The sequence below is a fragment of the Embiotoca jacksoni genome, unplaced genomic scaffold (genome assembly GCF_022577435.1).
Source record: "Embiotoca jacksoni isolate LCO1_2020_lvr unplaced genomic scaffold, fEmbJac1.0.p SCAF_23, whole genome shotgun sequence".
NCBI lineage: Eukaryota > Metazoa > Chordata > Actinopteri > Embiotocidae > Embiotoca > Embiotoca jacksoni.
Genome location: NW_027185374.1, coordinates 9,025,091 through 9,043,742, shown reverse-complemented (window position 1 = coordinate 9,043,742; position 18,652 = coordinate 9,025,091). Strand labels below are relative to the sequence as shown.

Genomic DNA, 18,652 nt, shown 5'->3' with positions numbered 1-18,652 from the left:
TGCCAGACGGGCCGCAGGCTCTGGGCCTTTGAAGGGGTGAGTGCCATCTTTGAACAAGGCATGGGAGATGCCAGCTAGACCAAGGGTTACTAATGGACAGAGAGAAACATGGACCTGCTATCATGAGGACAAAATTTAAATTAAAATAAATAAAAAGACCACAGCAACGGACCCACATGATAAAAATGCAGCATTGAAATGTAGAAAAGTCGACCTGCAGTCCTAAATAGATGGCAGGAGATCATCTAAAATGGTGCTATTTGAATTAATGCATGTGTCAGAGCGTGCCATCTATTAGAATAATTCAAGAAGTGAAATGCCTCCTTTGGAAAAATGTATCTGGACACAATAATGAGCATGACTAAAATGATCTATGATGTGTTCAGAAGATGTGCTGCAGAGCGTGGGTAACTTTGTTAAGTGTTAGATTGATGGATATAAAAATCTACAAAGACATCTAAGCATCAAGGCAGAAAAAACTTACAGTCCAGGCAAGTCGAAAACAATTCATGCAACTACAAAGACAAACTACAAAACTGGTTTAGTATGTGTTAGGTTTGATATAAAGTCTGGACCAATAAAAGAAAACACAAAAGAACGAAAACACATAGAAACAAGAAGGCCTCCCCCGCAACTTAAGGGGAGGCGAGCCAACAGTGACGGTTTATACGATACCTAAGTTGACCGTCAGTTTGACCCTCCCGCTGTCCAGCTCGAGACGCAGCGTGTCCGCCGACTCGCGGGACGTGGCGGCCATCAGCAAGCCGAACGCCCGCTGAGACATGAAGCGGAGGGAGACGTCCTCGGCCTCGGTGTGCATCACGTTCGGGATGACCACCTTCATGTACATGCTGCCGTCATAAGACAGAGTGGACGACTCTGTGAGAAGGAAAAAGAGGCAAAAAAAAAAAAAAAAAAGTTCAAATGTTGACGGCGACTTTGCATAAATATTACATTTTGTTTTAGTTAATGCAAAGTTTTTTTGTACCAAAAAAGTACAGGGGGGAAAGGAGAGACTCCTATTTGTGCATGTGCAAAAACAAGAGATACCATCACAGCAGCACAAAATATGGCAATATACTGCATCCACTTCGTCTCCTCCTGACAGCTTTGTTTATGCTACTGGAGCTTCCGATAAGATAAAAGAAAGAGTGTGCTATGAAAGCAAATACACTGATGCTCAGTGAAGAAAAGTGAAACCACTTTAAAAATGGGAGGAATGAATGCTGGCATGTCTCTTATATTTTGTCAATGGGAAACACGCACACACGTCCCACATGCCTAGTTGCAGCTGTACTCATCATCCATCGAGTGACAAGCTAGTGTCTGGGAGCTCAAGCTGCTGTGGCACACACGCGCGCACACACACACACACACACACACACACACACACACACACACACACACACACACACACACACACACACACACACACACACACACACACACCACACACACGCTGCTCAGGGTGCAGAAAATTAAATCATCATGCTCCTTCCTCCTCTTCCGGGCAACTCCCCTTCATACAGTAGATGTGAGTGGGTGTCCTGGCTCTAACTTTAAGATCTTGTTTTGTAAATGTTAAAATCAGAGCAGGATATGCAAATACGGCCACACTCTATTAACGTGCAAACGTGCAGGGGGTTTGCATGATATTCTTTTCCTTTCTTTCGCGTTTGAAAACAGCAGAGAGAACCAAAGTAAGTGTGGCAAAGAAAGAGGAAGACTGTCAGCAGACTGGAGGCCTCTTGAGGGGGGGGGGGGCATATTAAAAAGGGTATCCAACCATGAAATACCTGTTTTGACACCTCAGCTTTTACAAGAAAAAAAAAATAGCCCTGTGGCCTCAGAAATGCACCACCATTCGGACCGCCTCTGGGGAAATGCTGAGGCATGTAGGTGAGAGGTTTCGGAGCATCACAGGCGAGGCGGGTTGTACATGTAAACGATGAATTGTGGCATGGCTCGTACCGTGTTTGGATACAGGATGAGGTGCCGTTTCCAGGTCAATTTGTACAGAAAAGCTTTCACTCATGCAAAAGGTACTGCTTTATAAGGAATATTGGATTTTTCTTCACTTGGGTGTCAAAATTCATGTGAAAGGTTGAAAAATTCATATGTAAGCAGCGCGAAATTGTTCAACCATTCGTCTCACTGAGCTGGGCGCTGCTATACACGCCCCACATTTGTCTGTGTTGCTTTTAAGGCTGTTGTAAAATCCATTCTGTGAACAAGCTGTCGACTGTAGCCTGGAGGATAATGAAACCTTGGCTCACCATTGTTCTAGTCAATTTTAAACTGCACGGCCTCCCTCCCTCTTTGTGTCTCCTTCACTCTCGCGCACACACTTAAAAAAAAAAAAACCCGCGGTCACACATCCACCCGCACGAGCACACCAGTCCGTCCACAGACGGGAGCTCCTAACTGACAGGGGCACATATTGATCTGTGAGCCAGGTCAGGTCCCAGGTTCACGCTAGAAGGAGAAAGAAAACGTGGTGAGAGTCAATCTCCAAGCACACTCCAAGAGACAAGGAGGGACGTAAACACTGGCCTCTGAAACAAACTGTGAGAGAGTTTAAGCAGAATTAGCATAGCGCCCTCTGTAAAAATATTTCTGAATATTTGTTCAGAGGCTTGTTGCTATGACAATTTAACATCGGGATCTTTAGTGCAGAACCTTTGGCTGTAGCCTCCTCCATTGCTGTAAAACAGTAGATAAATTGATTTGCATTATGACCCTTCACTGGCAAAATTTGATTCATTTGGTATGAAAATTGAAAAAGGCTGGAAGAGTCGTGCAACTGAATGACTTAATCCCCTTTCCAATGATCATAGGGCTAAACAGGAAGGAAGTTATCTGGTTCAGCCAGCATACGTCCCTGGTGGCGTGTTCTGCCCCTAGAGCGTGCCTTGTATGCACTGACCTGTATCACCAAGCACCAGACTTAAAAACCCTGGATACAGTTGAATACAGGGAGATATACTTGGTGGTGATAAGCCTAATCATCACTAAGTCAACTTTTTGACAAGAACTTGAATGCAACAGAAGTTAATTTCTAGGTTTAAATAAGTTACTTACTGACTCTAAACTTTAAAGGTGTGAAACAAACTTATGTTGGAATTGAATGTGTTTCTTTATGGCCTTTATGCGCCACTAGTTGGGAAAAATAAACCACTGGAAGTCAACAGGTGGTAAAAAAAAAAATCAGCCCTGTTGAGACAGCAGTGCCAGACGTGGAGAGTACTAAACAGTATCCTAGAAGTAATGGGCACTCCTCCCAAATACATGGAAGTAAGATTAGAAAACACTAATGTTGTGTTCCAAATGTCGTACTTGTGTACTAACTCTCACTATTTTGAGTGCATAAGTGCGTTCACAGTTAAATACAGAAACATGCAGTACACTACAAGGATCAGGATGATGCACTCAAAACAGTCCAAAAAAGAAGTATGAAATGCTGGACACCTTCCACCCTAAACGGCCACCATCTTGGCTACGTAGAGGAAGGGGCGGGGCCACCGATGTAAAGAATTTTCAATTTAAGATGTCTGAAGAAGCTGCAGCTGAACACCAAACAAAAGTGTTTGTTTTTCACTGCTGCTGCTGGACAGAATAATCAGTGTGCTCATTCAGTGTGTTAAATAGAGGGCACAAAAACACGTAAATATTTGGGTAAGATCATTAAGCTGTAGGGTGATGTATTCTAAAGCTGAGGTTATTTCCGGTCAGTGCAGAATGCACTGTACAATGCAGTGTACAATGTGAAACAACACTCCCCTGTCAAAATTCTTGTACTGCACAAAGTGTGTCATCGTGAAAACAGCATATGCGTGTCCAGCCATGCTAATGGCTATACTTATCCCTTATGCAAAATGCTAATGCAAGAGATAATCACAACATTTCATGGCAATGTACCTCGCTGAGACAGTACAGCCTGGACCAAAATGGTAGACTGACTGACTGATTGGCAGACGGACCAACAGTACTACCATCAGAAAAGAAAAAAGAATGCTCAACACCTCTGCTGTTCTTTGCTGTAAAAACTCTTTGCATGCACAAATTTGATTGAGCTGTCTAAGTTCATGATAACAATCCACAAATCTGTAAAACTGAGCCTCCCAATATGGCCGACTGCTCCACAGTCATCAGTGTGCTGTTTAAACATGATGTCTCATTTCAGAGCTCTGCTTTGGCGTACAGCACCCCTTCTGAGGAAAAACAGTCCCCAATGTGCCCGACTGGCATCGATCCATCTCAGCTGTGTTCGGCTGTGTTGTATTTAAATGGATTTTCATTGTCTTCGAAAGTAGAGGGAACTTTTGAGTTGACAGATGTTCTGTGTATTTGTATTCCCAGTACATGTCTTTTGCTGCTTTGAGAGGCAGAAAACTTAACTCGAGGAAAGGCTGGGCTCATTTAGATGATGTCCACCTGCTTAATTTAGAACCACCGAGGACAGGTTCAAGAAGAAAAAGAGAAAACCTCATTAAATTCAAACTCCCAAGACAACCGACGGGAAATGATTGACAGAACAGAACCGCTTCTCTTTCTACTCCCTTATCAAATACTTTGAAATAATAATGCAAGTCCATAAACATTAATAAAATAATAATTACCACCAAGCATCAGAGTGAAAACATTCAACAATCAATCCTGTCTCGCTTTTGCCCACCAAAAATATTAATTTCTTAGTGGTGAACATTAAATTAATGTTTAAAAAAAAATGCTATTTTTGCTCTCAAGTATCAGAGTGTTAAGAGGAGCATCATGGTACAGAAATACACCAGCTGCAGCTGTAGCTGTGTTGGTCATCAGCTCTTTATTCCCGTCAGCGGTGACCTCCTTTCTAAGTTCATGCCAGTGGCCCGCCTGCAGCTCTGCAGTACTGAGCACATTTTCCTGTTCGCGCAAGAAGAAATCAAAGTGACACACTTGTGCATGTCGTTTGTATTAAACAACTAAAGGACACACATCTGAGCAATAGTACTTATCACCAACATCACACATTTGTACATGCGTACTCGATGCAAAAGCTGCTGTGTCATCGTACAATCGTACAAAACCAGGTCAAAATATGTTCTGACTATGTAGGAAATAGCAGATGGCTTTTAATTTGAAATAAAGACTGTTCATTTGAAGGGGACAAAAGAAGTTACACGACCAATGGTGTTGCTTTAGCACTCACTCAATAACAGATATTCATGTTGTAGTGGCCCATTTTCATAATCTGGCCAAAAAGCCTTCCATGTACCAACCAGAAAGAGACTTTTATTGTGAAGCAGCTACAGGAAATGGTGTGTGTTCGCCTGCGAGTAAAAATGCGTAGTTTTAACAAATCAGAAACTTTAGGCTATTATGTTGGCAGAGAGGTGGGCAGTGCTATCTGCAATAATACCATTTGTAAAACCCTTAACCCTTTAAATTGGAGGAAAAAACAAAAGCAAGACTGGTTAAAATATCAATAATAATATCTCATTAAACAGTAAAACGGTGTGAATGCAGGTCAAAGTTGAACCAGGGTGTCGGTGGATGTTAAGAGACAGTGAATAAGTAATCATTTTAGTTTTGTCGTATTTTCTCTTTCACATAATTTAGTATAACTTGATTCTCAGCAACTCAGATCTCTACCACGGTGCCTACAATTCTATTGCTGTAAGAAAAGCGATGGCTCAAACTACAGAACCAGGACTCAGATTGTATGAAATCCAATTGCCCCTTTCAACTCATATTAAGTCTTTCACATTCCATCAGGTTATTTTACTAACTTTCTCTAGGTATGACAGTAATTCAGAGAAAGTCGTGGTATTGTGCGAAGCTTAATCATAGTTCCTAGAGGAATGCCTGAGCGGTGAAGAAGCAAATGCAGCTGCACCAAACATCACTTTACATTTATAAAGTCCTAAACACCAGGCTCCGCATGAAGTGAAGCCTGCTTATGTGATCACAGTCATTCATACCCGATGTAAAGCTAATAACCCGCATCAGCAAGATACAGCAGGTGATTGCACTCCATACAGCCACAGTGTGTGTTTAAACTTGTATGAATACACAACATCTACGAAACACACAACACAGCGGCACAGTCGCAGCTACACAATGTGCTTCTCTGTAATTTGGTATTTCTTAAGAGAGATATCAGCCGCAATGAGGATGTCATTTCAGATGGTAATTAAGCTGCTACTTGTCAGTCTGTGTGCATGTGTGCGTGCGCGTGTGTGTGCGGGGGGGTTGTGTGTGCGGTGTGTATGTGTGTGTTTTCCAATAAGTGCCGCACTTTCCATAATTAGCAGTCCAACTGAAGCAGGAGATGGAGGAGGAGGAAAGCTATTAAGTGAGAAGCTTCACAAATATTCAGGGTATAGAGGGGGTAGTAAGCTAGTCAAATCTCTTCAGCACACACACACACACACACACACACACACACACACACACACACACACACACACAGTAGTCCTGTTCAATCTGTTTTCTTTCTCTCCATTTTCCCTCTCAGTGTTTCCATTATTTACTTGCCTTGGCTGTAACTGTGTAGGATTATCAATTTTTTTTTTCCCTTAACAGAGTGACAAGTCTTTGTTTCGATAAACAAACAAGAGCCTTGACTGTCATTGTGGTATTTCTTGTGAATGCCTGTCAACCCCCCCCCCCCCACACACACACACACAGTCTGCTGTCACTTCAATCTTTAACGTTCAAGAATCATATCCTCCTCCTGACAGCGAGAATAAGGACACTGATAAAAAAAATCTTACAAACACTAAGTGAGTCTCCTTTTTGCGTGCACATACTGCGTGTTTATGGGCGTGATGCTCTTCCACTGTTTGTGTACTATGTCTATACATACTGAGGCAGTGGAAAACTTGAACATAGAGGCTCTTGGCTGTGGACGTTTTCCACAGTAATCCTCACCATGTGATTCACTCTGGGGACACACGCGCACACACAGACACACAAACAATGTGCTGCTGCAACACAAGACCATCAAACCCACCAAAAATATCCCAACAGACTACACTGCGCTCTTCACGGCATACTCTAGTCCAAAAAAAAATCCAAACCCTGTGCGATAGAAAAACACTTAAATAAGACATCAATGCATTTTAAATACGGGGGAAAATCTAATATAACAGTGAATACGTTAGAGACATTACAATGGTTCAAGGCTGATGAAGTATGAGGCTCTTAGTGTGTTATTACAATAAGTCATAAAATTTAAGCACTGGGACTTTAATCCTAGCTCCTGTTTAAATTTACTCCAAGTATGCCTGACAGTGTGAGAGCCAATATTTGTACGCCCTCAAAGCACAAAATTACCTTAAAATATCATCGAGGGGTTTTTACAGGGGCGCTGATCGAACAGCTCAATGTCACTGTTTGCTTACTGTAACCTTGTGTTGACGTTAATTCATTTTAATGGTAATTTCAATGTCGAAATGTACATTTCCCCCGGCACTGTGTTCCCAGGATGGTACTTTGGAAGAAAACCTTACTTAAGTTTAATTTATTTGACTTTTGTTTTTTTGCCATGACGACGGAAAAAGACAAACCTTGTCAAGCTGGTAAGTCTAACGTGTTAGCACACACTTCACATCCAGCAGACACAGAGGCACATTAGTTTTCATTTTGAGTCGCGTCTTACCACGTGTTTGAATTAAAACTCGTTTTCCTGTAAATTTGCAATTATTTAATACGTTTGTTTTGGTTTCCACAAACTCCTAACAGGAAAAAAAAGCTGACAAAACAGGTAACTGGAAATACCAAAGTCCAGAAAAGCGGGGTCCAAAAAGTCATGGAGGAGACACGGCAATCCAAAAACATAGGAAAACTAACACCAAGAGAAGACTAAATACAGCAGGAAGAGGAGGACAACGAGAGACAGCTGAAACCTATCCGGACGGGTCACACAATCACACAAACAGGAAACACACACAAGGGAAAGAGGTAAAGTAAACTAAGACACAGATGAGGGACTACAAAAAAACAAAAAAAAACAAAAAACAGGATATAAAACAAACCAACAGGCAGAACAATGACAGAATTTTGTAGATTTTGTGTTGTAAGATAAGAAAGGCCAATCAAGCTATGGCTAAATGCTACAACTTTCCTTCTATGATAAAATTAGTTTTTGACTGCTGTCATTTGTGTCTGCTGTTTTTAATTATCTGTTGTAAATGATCATTTATTTCATTTACTAAGCGACCAAAAATGAATTCACTTCAAAAGAATCTAAAAAGCTTCACAGAGTCAGGTGATAATTCTGTTTATCACTGACAGGGACCTCTCTCAAATTACACAGTCACTTGATCTATCGTTAAATTATTAATGTGCCAGGCTTTAATGAAATACAAGTAAAATAATGAACAACTTAACTAACAAGTGCAGTCCGTGCTCATGATGAGTCAGAGGTTTCTTGATCGCCAATTCACCTTTTCTCTCTGCTATTCTAACTTTTCTTTGTAATGGACACGCAGTGACTTGCAGAGAAATCCTAAAAAGGTAAAATACAATGCTGAGTCTCAACACAGATTTAAGAAATAGTATGTGCTAAGCACTTTAAAGAATGGCAACCTCTTCAGACAGCAAAACTCAGGATGAGGTCAGTGCACTCGTGGGGATTATCAAATATTCCGTCATGCTCAACCTAAGCAGGCCGTGATGAATCTATCAGGATATCAAAAATCACAAGGGGTAGTGTAGAGTCAATATGAAACAGTAAGCGGTTTTGTGCATCAGACATATTGAATAGGCTTTACACGGGGATGAGGTAAATCTGCAGAGCTTTATCAACATGTGACAGATAACACTTGTGTCGGGAAAAAGCTGCTGCACATTAAATTTCAAGTACGATTCCATAAAAGTCACCATACTGTGCTATACTGTATTGTAGGTCAGGAGCTTCATCGTGACTGAATCCTTCCCACGGTGTCTTTGGCTTAAAACTACCGGTGATATACAGCAAGTCGTGGAATGGCATTCCTGAACAGTCCGTTTGGTGGCTTAAGATGGATTAATAAAAGCCAAGCGGTAATATTTGACCTGAAGGATGTTGACGTTACGATTAATGACTGTTTTTGATGAGAAATGGAAGTACAATTCATGCTTAGTACGTAGCTACACACACACACACGGACACGAGGGTGCCTTGGTGTCCAAAAACACACACACATAGACAACAATGAGCAAACCCTTGATACCTTACATTAACCTTTACAAATGGTGTACAAAGACTGTTGTATCCAAAGCATGGAAAGCCCCAGATCTGCCCCAACTCAGTGTAGCCTGAAATTGTAGACGGAGGTTTAAATAAAATTGTTCCTGTCCTGTCTGAAGATTCAGGGATTCAAACTGTTCAGCGGTCAGGTTTTAGTAAACGGTGGATTTTGCGACAAGTCCAAATGCCAAGGAGAAGATCTGTTGAAGAGTAGAGCCAAGCTACAGGTCCCGGTGGAGGAATAGTCGGGACTATTTCCTTCAGAAGACGGATTTACTTCTCCATTTTCATCCAGAGATACCTAAACGAACACGTCCTTGGCCCCAACGATTGATCCACTATTTTCACAATCAAAAACTGGACCCAAGAATATTAAACAGATTCTTTTTGTACAGATTTTCATTATTTTAGTTTGTTGTTTTGGGATTCATTGTATATATGCTGTCCAAAACATCTGAACTGCAGTTTATCTGTTCAACACATATTCACGCAAATTTCTTCTTCCTGGTATTCAAGCCTTGAGCTCCTGCCATCCTAGTCCTTCTCACACTGGTCCACATTTATCTTGTTATTGATAGTTTTCTAAGTGTAATCGGGGTTCCACTGTCAGAGAGGGGGGAAAAGGTGTCACCTCTGCTGTGTACAGGGTTAGAGTTAACTTTTGAAGCTTCTTTTAACCAGAATATACCAACCGGGAGGTTCCTTTGGAGGGTCATGCTCTGATCAGACACTTACTGAGGCCAAATGGGTAATTTTGGGGACAGACGTGCTTTTTTAGGACAGTACTGAAGGATGGAAATGTACCTTTAAGGAACAGGCATATAAAACTGGTGTAATAGAAGAATACTTGAGTTATCAGCCCAAAAAGGACAGGATGGCCTATCCTCCCGACTTTTACGGTTCCAGCCTGTAATCGCACTATAAACTTAGTAAAAACAGCACCATGTTTCCCGCAACTGCTCTGTGTTCCTCTGCTGGGAGAATTTGTTGATAAAGTACATTGGATTTATGGGTTTGCCTGGGAGTGCTGCTGTGTTGCATCGGGCCACGGTGGACAAAGATACGTCCTGTAAATGTGCTTAATGTTGGTGAGTCTGGATGTGTGGGATAAGGAAAGAAGCAACGATCAATTTTACACGTTTTTACAAGATTAACAGACAAGGGAACAGTGGTTGAGTGAGGGTGTGAGGCCAGAGTTGGCTGTAACTGTAAAAAAAAAAATCAATTTGAGCTGAAACGATTCGTTGATTAGTTGATGCAAAGAAAACTAAAGGGCAATTCCATATCATTTACTGTAAGTAATCTTCTTCTAACGGATTCTAATTTCATGTTCTCACTTGTGAGTATTCCCACTATTTATATTACTGTGAACTGAACATCTTTAAGGTTGGTAGCTGTTCAGAAAACAAACAAGCCAACTGGAGACAGCACCTTGGGCTTGAGGAAATTGTCATTTTTAAACATTTTAAAGGTCAAAATAATTATAGTTATAGCTGTTAGTTACATAAACAACCTACATTGTAAAATTGATAAATATGCGTATATCAGGTAAGAGTGTGATTAACAAGAGGCACAGTGTAGGCCTATAGTTATGCTGTGGGTTTCCTTAAAAGCTTGACTTATACCGGAACAATTCTGAATCATGTAAGCCACATGTTTAACAAATGAAAATGTTGTAGTGCTATAAAAGTCAGTCACTTCTGGTAAACTAATCTGTACCTCCTGTTCAGTGTTTAAACCACTGAGTTTGCAAATTAAATGTGCAGCAGCTACCTTTATTGCTCTCCAGAGGGAAAAGCTGTTGCCTAATACTCATCCTGACACAGCAGGTGGACACCGGTGTGCGTTTAGCTATACCGAACTTCCAAAGAATCAGTCACTATCCTCTTCGACCCTCGTCACTACAAAGAAAACCTTCACCCGAGAGTTAAATGTGCAGTATGCACACCTGCAGGTCCAGACAGTGAACCGCAGCACCATTGGAGGGCAGCAAAGTCAAAGACAGCCGCCTGCTGCTGACACCAGCTTCTCATCTGACTTGTTAGGAGATGAAACAAGGTGTAGATGAGAAAGGTGGAGTCATAAGACCAGAGTCAAAAAAAAAAGAAGAGGAAAATGAGATTTCTGAGTGTTGACAAAGAAATAAAAAAAACGCTAAAAATAAGGAACAAGCAACAGACATAATATGAATAGATGAGGTTAGTTGAATAAGTATTACATTAAGTTTAAGGGAAAGTAGATGACATACAAATTCCAGATGCATTGTTTGAATAATATTCTGCAAAAGAATTGTGTCTATTGTTAAAAGGAGACACTATTAGAAAATGCTAACTCATGCTATTTCATGAAACGCATCTCAAATATCACTATAAGCCTCAGGGTGAAGTTCTATCTCCCATAAAAGAGCACGGTGAACACTTTTATTATTTATTTTACTTTTTTATCCTACAAATCAGTCGGTCTCTCTGGGAATCATCCTCCCTGCTGCCAGCAGAGGTTTGGAGACTTGTCAATTTCTCAGATGGCCGAACACTGAAGGCTTGATTTCCTCTGTGTTCTCTCTCTCCTTCTCTCTGCATGTGTGAGAGAGCGGGAGGGAAAACCACACAAGAGGACGAGGAAGAGTCGCGTGTGTTGTCGAGAAAGGGAAAGAAAAAGGCAGCAAATGAAATGAGACATAAGATACTGAAAGCAGGCAGGGGACGGAGGGGGGGACGGAGGGGGGGGGGGGGTTCCGCCTACCCCCAATCCTTCCTATTCTGCATGGTGTGTCACTATGAGAGTGTGCGTTTACATAACCCAGCGCAGTTCCTAAGCACACATTTAATTACAAATGGGGATTAGGGAGCAAAGTCATGGCGTACCAAGCAGCGAAAAAACTGAAACGAACAGATCATTTTTAAAGTGCAGGAGGATCTGTTCTTCTCCGGGGTAAACATTGTCAAACAAATCTCTTGTCTCTCTGCCGCTGCCTCTCTGGTACTTTCTACAATCCAATCAACAGTTTGTACCCCCCTCTTCATCTACTACCTCATCCCGCTCCCGTTCCCTTTTGTTTTCATGCCACTGTATGAATCTGAGTTGCGTCAGTCACTACACCGGCATAGTGTTTCAACACAGGAGGCCGACTGTCAGCTCGCCACGAGTCTTGTCTTCTGGCGCTGCGGGCGGGAAACAGCATCTTTAATGGCAGGCAACTCAAATCTCCTCAGCAGGAGAGGAGAAGGGAGGACATTTCACTCCACTTCTCCTGCATGTGTTCAGGGAAATTACCCACAGCTGGCGATCGCAAGATTTAACATCCATTCAGCATGACCCTCTCCCTGCAAAACCACCATTTCAGCAAATGTCGGGGGGAAGAATTAGAGGATAGTGAGCGGAAAGAAAAAAAATTCCTTTCCCAAGTCTCAGCGCTGTATTGTGCCGATAGCTCAACCACAGAACACGGCTTGAAAAAAAAACACACGTGACACGCTTGATAATGCAGAAGATACCAAACCCATTATTCTGCTCCATTCAACAATCATTCAACATTGGGAAGCAGATAAGTGTTAAAAGACAAATTTGAAGAAAGCCGAGACGAGGAGTGAATAGAAACTCGTTGTTGAGACTGGGAAATATTAAATAATAAAAAAGAATAATAAAAAAAGGGAAACGCAAGCATTTTGTACACCCAGCACAAAACGAGAACGTTTCAGCTTCAGATGAAAAAGGATTCATTTAGCATGCTTCCCAAAACAGCCCAAACACAGGCACACAAATCTCAGCGGTTCGACTTGTGCAGCGACGTCCCATCAGTTGGAGAAAAAGCTAAATGAAAAGAAGCAAAATTTAAGTCATGTAAAAAAAAAAAAAAAAGACTTTTTTTTTTAACAAGCGGGATGCATTAATTGCTTCATTTTGACATTGCGGAAAGTCTTGGAAAAATGAGTGACTTATTTCCAGGCGTTGAAACAGAATCCACAGAAGGATCAGATGGGTATGTGTTGACAGGCACCTATGGTTTTCAAAGGCCCAGCAGGCTGTAAAAAATTCAAGCGCCGTGTCAGAGCACCTTGACACATCTATTCTAAATCGAGTCAAACAGCTTCTGGTGTCACACTGACTGCTGACACCTTTCAACACATAAGGACTTAAAAGTATATTGTTTATTTTTTCACCACGAGGAAATATACTTCATTCATCCTTCATGTTGATATAGCGATGTATTCTTATGTATTTCTTTTTGGAGACGTATAGGGATGTCAGTCACCCTGTATGCTTGTTAGTTACACGCTAGCGGAGAAACAAATATATCCTGGGTGGAGGAAGTGTGACAGGTGATTTATCACATGGATAAAATATGGAGTATCCGTGGTCACTAACACACCTAAACATTTAGTATCATTACCGCTCTTAAGTAAGTATGATGTAGTGATATTGGATGGAGTGGTGAACTGCGGGTGCTGCCGCTGCTTCAAATCTACCACCTGCAGTGCACCACCGAAGCATCATGTGCTAAATGAAGTGAGTCAGTTAGTACATCCAGATCCAGTGAGCCTTTATGGGAATCAAAATCTCACACTATAAATTTCAAAGCAAAAAAAAAAAAAAAAAAGTCTAGGAAATAAAGTCCAACCAAGTCTATTAAATCTATTCATCTACTAAAAATCGAAATGTCTCTCCAATAATGTCAATTACAGGGCGGTAAATCTGTGTGTATGAAGTCCGACGTCCTGTTTTACAAGGCTGACTGCTCAGCCATTATTCTCCAGCCGAGCTCTTCACTCTCATCTGTCTCCACTGTTCACTTGTCGTATCTCACTCCACCCCAACCCCCCGTTTTGTATCGCCAACCTCCTTCTCTTTCCTCCTTGTTTTTGCCATCCTCCATTTTACACCCTTCCCCCCTCCCTTTTCTCCCTCTTTTGTCCTGTGTAAGTATGTAATGGCTGGCCTGTTAGTCAGGGCAGACCTTGAAGTGTCATTTTCTCTGTCTGCTGAGATAAATGTCCCAGCAAAGGTGCTTATCACCCGTTCATGGCGAGAAGTGGGGCTGGTGAAAAGGCGAGGGAGAGATGAAGGTGAAAGGGAGTTACAGTACAGCAGCAGGGGATGGGAGGGGTCACAGATGTGTGGTGGATTTATGTTTTTTTTACTACTATTTTTTCTTAAAAGAGAGAAACACAAACACAAAAGTCAGGTGTTTTCTAAACTTCCAGCTTTCTGTTCGTGGGCAAAGAGGAAGATGAAACTATTTTCACTTCAAGTGACGAAGCTGAGGGCGGCACAGAATGCCTAATAATGATTCCTCAGCTTCTAAAGGCTTCCTCGCCCTTCCTTCTCTGGGTGGATATCTACTTTAGAAGTATCTGGAAGGCTCCAGTTGTATATTTCATCCTATCTCACTACACGATAATGGTTTTCTCCAAATGCCATAGCTAAGCTGAAAGAAAAAAGAAAAGCTGCTGAAAGGTGAGTCACTTTTCTGTGCGTACTAGACAGCTGCACAGTTATCAACCTTGAAGTGATGTTCTTTTATTCAAACCAAATTGCCACACGCTAGACGGCAGCTTTATATCGCCCTCATGGACTCATACTGCCAATCAGAAATGTGACCTTGGAGATAAAGCAACAAACATTCTCCAATTCTTCCTTTTTACAATCATAAAAGCTCTCCAGCATTATCGCACCGTGATTTATATGCTTGGTCGGGTCCAACCCACATGGCTGATATGTGTTTGATGTGAGATGTTTCAGTTCAGGTTAATTGAAGCACATTTTTTAAATGAGGCACAAAAGAAAAATGCCAGACAAAAACATGACCCAAACAAAGACATTTGCAAGGATAAACTCCTCCAGCCATAATTTATGTTAAATATCACACTGTTAAAATGATTGACAGCCTTTGAATAATGTTAATAAGCTAAAAACAGTCACATACCCAATGTGCAATTCTGTTGCATACACTTGTCACTTAATTTGACACGAACATAAGTGTTGAGCTGTCGGTGCGCACAGGATGACACTCTGACACTTTATTTCTCGAAGTGAGGAAATAACATGTTTAAAGTTCTCTTAATCAGGTTGACTTTCATTTACATTTTTCAAAGGTTAGAAGATCTAGTTATAAAATTCCTTATACACACATAAAGCATCCTGCACAAGAGCCAATAACAACAAATAAAGTGTGCAAAGTTGTCATCTTGACCTATAGGGCATGTTGATTAATTCACGAAGTCAGCCTGAAGCCTCATTTTGATCTGTTTCCATTTGCCCTCTTTAAGTTACTGCAAAATGCTTTAATACAAGAGGAACACTTCCCGTATCCATTTGAAATTAAAAGCCCTCTAGCTTTTAGGCAGAAACCCTGGATTTCTTAACAAGACTTTTAATGTTATATTATAGTATGTTGGAAATGAGCATAAAAAAAAAAACTAGCATGCTAATAATTTCTGTCAAACATCAAACTATTTTCTGGTTCTCTGTGCATTCAATTTAAACATTTTACAGTTTAAACATACCTGTCATGGCCAATTTACATACAGCAAGTTATGCTCGATAATTTGTAATTACTCCAAATTTCAAGATAACTCTAATTGCAGCTACATAGTGTACAGAGTGAGCAGCGTAAAATACACACTGAAAACCTGTCTTCTCATATTTTTTACATATCCTCAATAATATGATGATTTAGCTTTTTATAAGTGGATTTATTTTACTGCGTGAGAAGCAAAATACAGCACAGTGCGCAAGTCTGGTTTGACGTATAGAATCAAAATCGTATGTGTCAGTAAATGGCACCTGACCAGAGGAAATAATTTGCACAAAGGCAGCCTCACAATTATTATCGGGCTCGAGGATTGAGGGAGACTTTCAGACAGATCAAGTTTTTTTTTTCTCCCTCTGTGGTTGGAAAAAGGCATTTAGAACAAGCATTTAAATTATGCCAGTCTAACCGTGTTGGAACTGGCATTTAGCATACGTGAGGAGCCAAGCTCATCTGAATACAAATGGGTTTGGGAAAGACTTTCTTTTTCAAATTATGAACATCTTATCAAATTAAGAGTTGGTGCACAGGGACATCCCAACCTTTTGGAACCGTATTTTTTGCCCTTAGTGCCATAATGTCCCCGTACTTCCCAAACATCTGAAGACCTGACTAATTATTGTGAAGGACACAATGGGTAGTATTTATTGCAGTCAGATTAAGAGTTAAGCGACGATGAACGTGAAGGTGAGATGAAGGGCTATTTGTAACTTGTTGTGATGGTAAAGTGCTTTTACTTTGACACTGTGGCATCATCATCCTGAGCAGCGTTTCCCCAACTATGCAGACAGCCTTGGGAGGGCGGGACGGGTCGTCACCCGAACTTCCCCTTCACTCGATAGCATTAGCCGTTAGCATCCTTACTACTTTCTGTAGCTTCAGGTAGGGTGCGTTTTAAAAATGCAGATATTCTGATCTAGTTTTCTGCAGTTTCAGGTCAAGGTTTGACCATTAATAGCTTAATTGTTGGCTTTTATTGTTGTTGTTTTTTTAATCTTTATCCTTACGTTAGCGTGACTTTCAGTGACAGAACAATGGACAAGCAACTCTCACTGCGCTGAAATGAAATGAGTGCACAGGAATAAGAAAATAAATAGTAGTTACTGCACGTAATTGCAGTTCTATAAGTATGTTCGTATTTAGTTTCTTTCGGAGGGGGGGGGGGGGGGGGCAGGAGGTCCCGATGGCGGGGCGGCCCGCTCTCCCTAGACAATGGCGGGGGAGCCACTGCTGAGGTTAACTTCAACTTTATGATTTTTTTTTTCTTCTTTTGTCTTTAGTTGTGCAATTTTCAAGCATAAGCAAAACGTGAAGGAATCATTGCCAGGCAACAATATTTCATAGAGCAAGGTGGTGAACATCAATGTCACCCAGTCTCTCTTATGCAATTACTACCTGTGATTAAGCTGTAAAATCCATGTGGCAACCTATTATTTGTCTGCCACCATGAATGACCGTTGAGTGAGGTGAGCAGGTAATTGCACAGTGTGTGTGTTCTGATGTTTGTGTCTTTGCGAGAACCGATGTGATTGATGCGATTAAGACGCGTGTAGGTTTCGGCAGAGATGTAATGACTTATCTAAATGCTAGCACGAGGAGCTCGACCAATTTCAGCCAAAGTTCCTGTAATCAATCATTCGTTTCGATGGGACTTCAAATGAAGGAGATTTGAATTGAAGGAATGAAACAACGTGCTATCTTTCAGCAGCGCGTCGCCTCCGGTGACAACATTATGAAAGAGGAAGCCGGCGCTTTAACGAGTGATGCCATCACTGATCTGCGGTGGACACACTTCCAGCCATCAGCTCAGCCCCGAAGCCATCACGACTCCTCTCCACTAACAGTAGGGAAAACACAGGCACTTACTGTACGTGGGCGGTGGCATCTTGTCAGGGAAAATGCAATATGCATTAGACAAAATCCAATCTGTCTCCAGTGGATTGGTGTATGTGTGTGTGTGCGTGTGTGTGTGTGTGTGTGCGTGCGTGTGTTTGTGGCTTCCCAACCCAGTTTGATTGTGTATCCGTGTGTGGTGTGTGTAGATGCGGCAGGAAGACAGAAAGAGGAGAGTCTCAGTGGGATCACTCGGCGTTGCGCTGACACACCGTCAGACAAACACACTTCATTACAGGCCTATTTACCTGATTAACTGGGCTACTTTATCAGCTACACAGCACTCTGCAACACACAACTGTCAGCAACACCCAGGCTCCCTAAAAGCTCCCACACAAATACACCCGCACACAAACACCGAGCTTCACTCACTGAATGACTGACGAGCTCGCAGAAACGAGGCCTAAGACGGTGTTTTCAAGACATCACACATACCTCCCTGTAGTCCTGAATTAATGTCACCTCTTACAAGTTAGGCTCAAATACGACCTGAATAATGCGTTGTACTGGGGTTTTCCTGATGGGGAATAACATTTGGGCAACCTTTTCATGTAATGGAATGTAACAATCAAAAAGAAATAAAGCCTTGAGGTGTCTCCCAAAGACAAGAGAGAGGACAAAGCCCACCTTGAAACATTATCATTACAAGAGGCTAATGATTTCCGTTCTCTTTGCTTTCTGTGGATCTGACTGCAGGCTATTCGTGAAGAAAATCATTTTTCAGCCACACCAAACTAAAACCAGCGTATCTAATTCAATACAATGAGACATTTCCCGCGCAGATGGAGCAAGGTTACGAAAATAACCTTTTCATAGTTTAGCAAATGATTAAATCTGGCTTAGCAAGACAATAAAAACAGTTTAACAAAGTACAGGAATCATAATGTCCTCATTCAGACACTGCACAGCAACAATTTTCCCTTTCTCAGTGTTGTATTTTAAGCAAACAGCTTCTTTTTTCTCTTCGCCATGTGTCTCTGTCGGGGCTGCGCTGAGCCAAGCCACCCCATTTGAAT

At 41.5% G+C, this 18,652-nt stretch overlaps 1 protein-coding gene across 2 annotated transcripts in view; it reads right to left on the bottom strand.

Moving 5' to 3' along the window:
- LOC138203620 (neurexin-3b-like) overlaps window positions 1–18,652 on the bottom strand; it is a 306,123-nt gene that overhangs the window by 176,823 nt on the left and 110,648 nt on the right. For both annotated transcript variants that reach the window (XM_069158621.1, XM_069158622.1), the window contains one exon: window positions 676–879. In XM_069158621.1, the coding sequence (XP_069014722.1) occupies window positions 676–879 (204 nt within the window). The remainder of the gene's footprint in view (window positions 1–675; window positions 880–18,652) is intronic.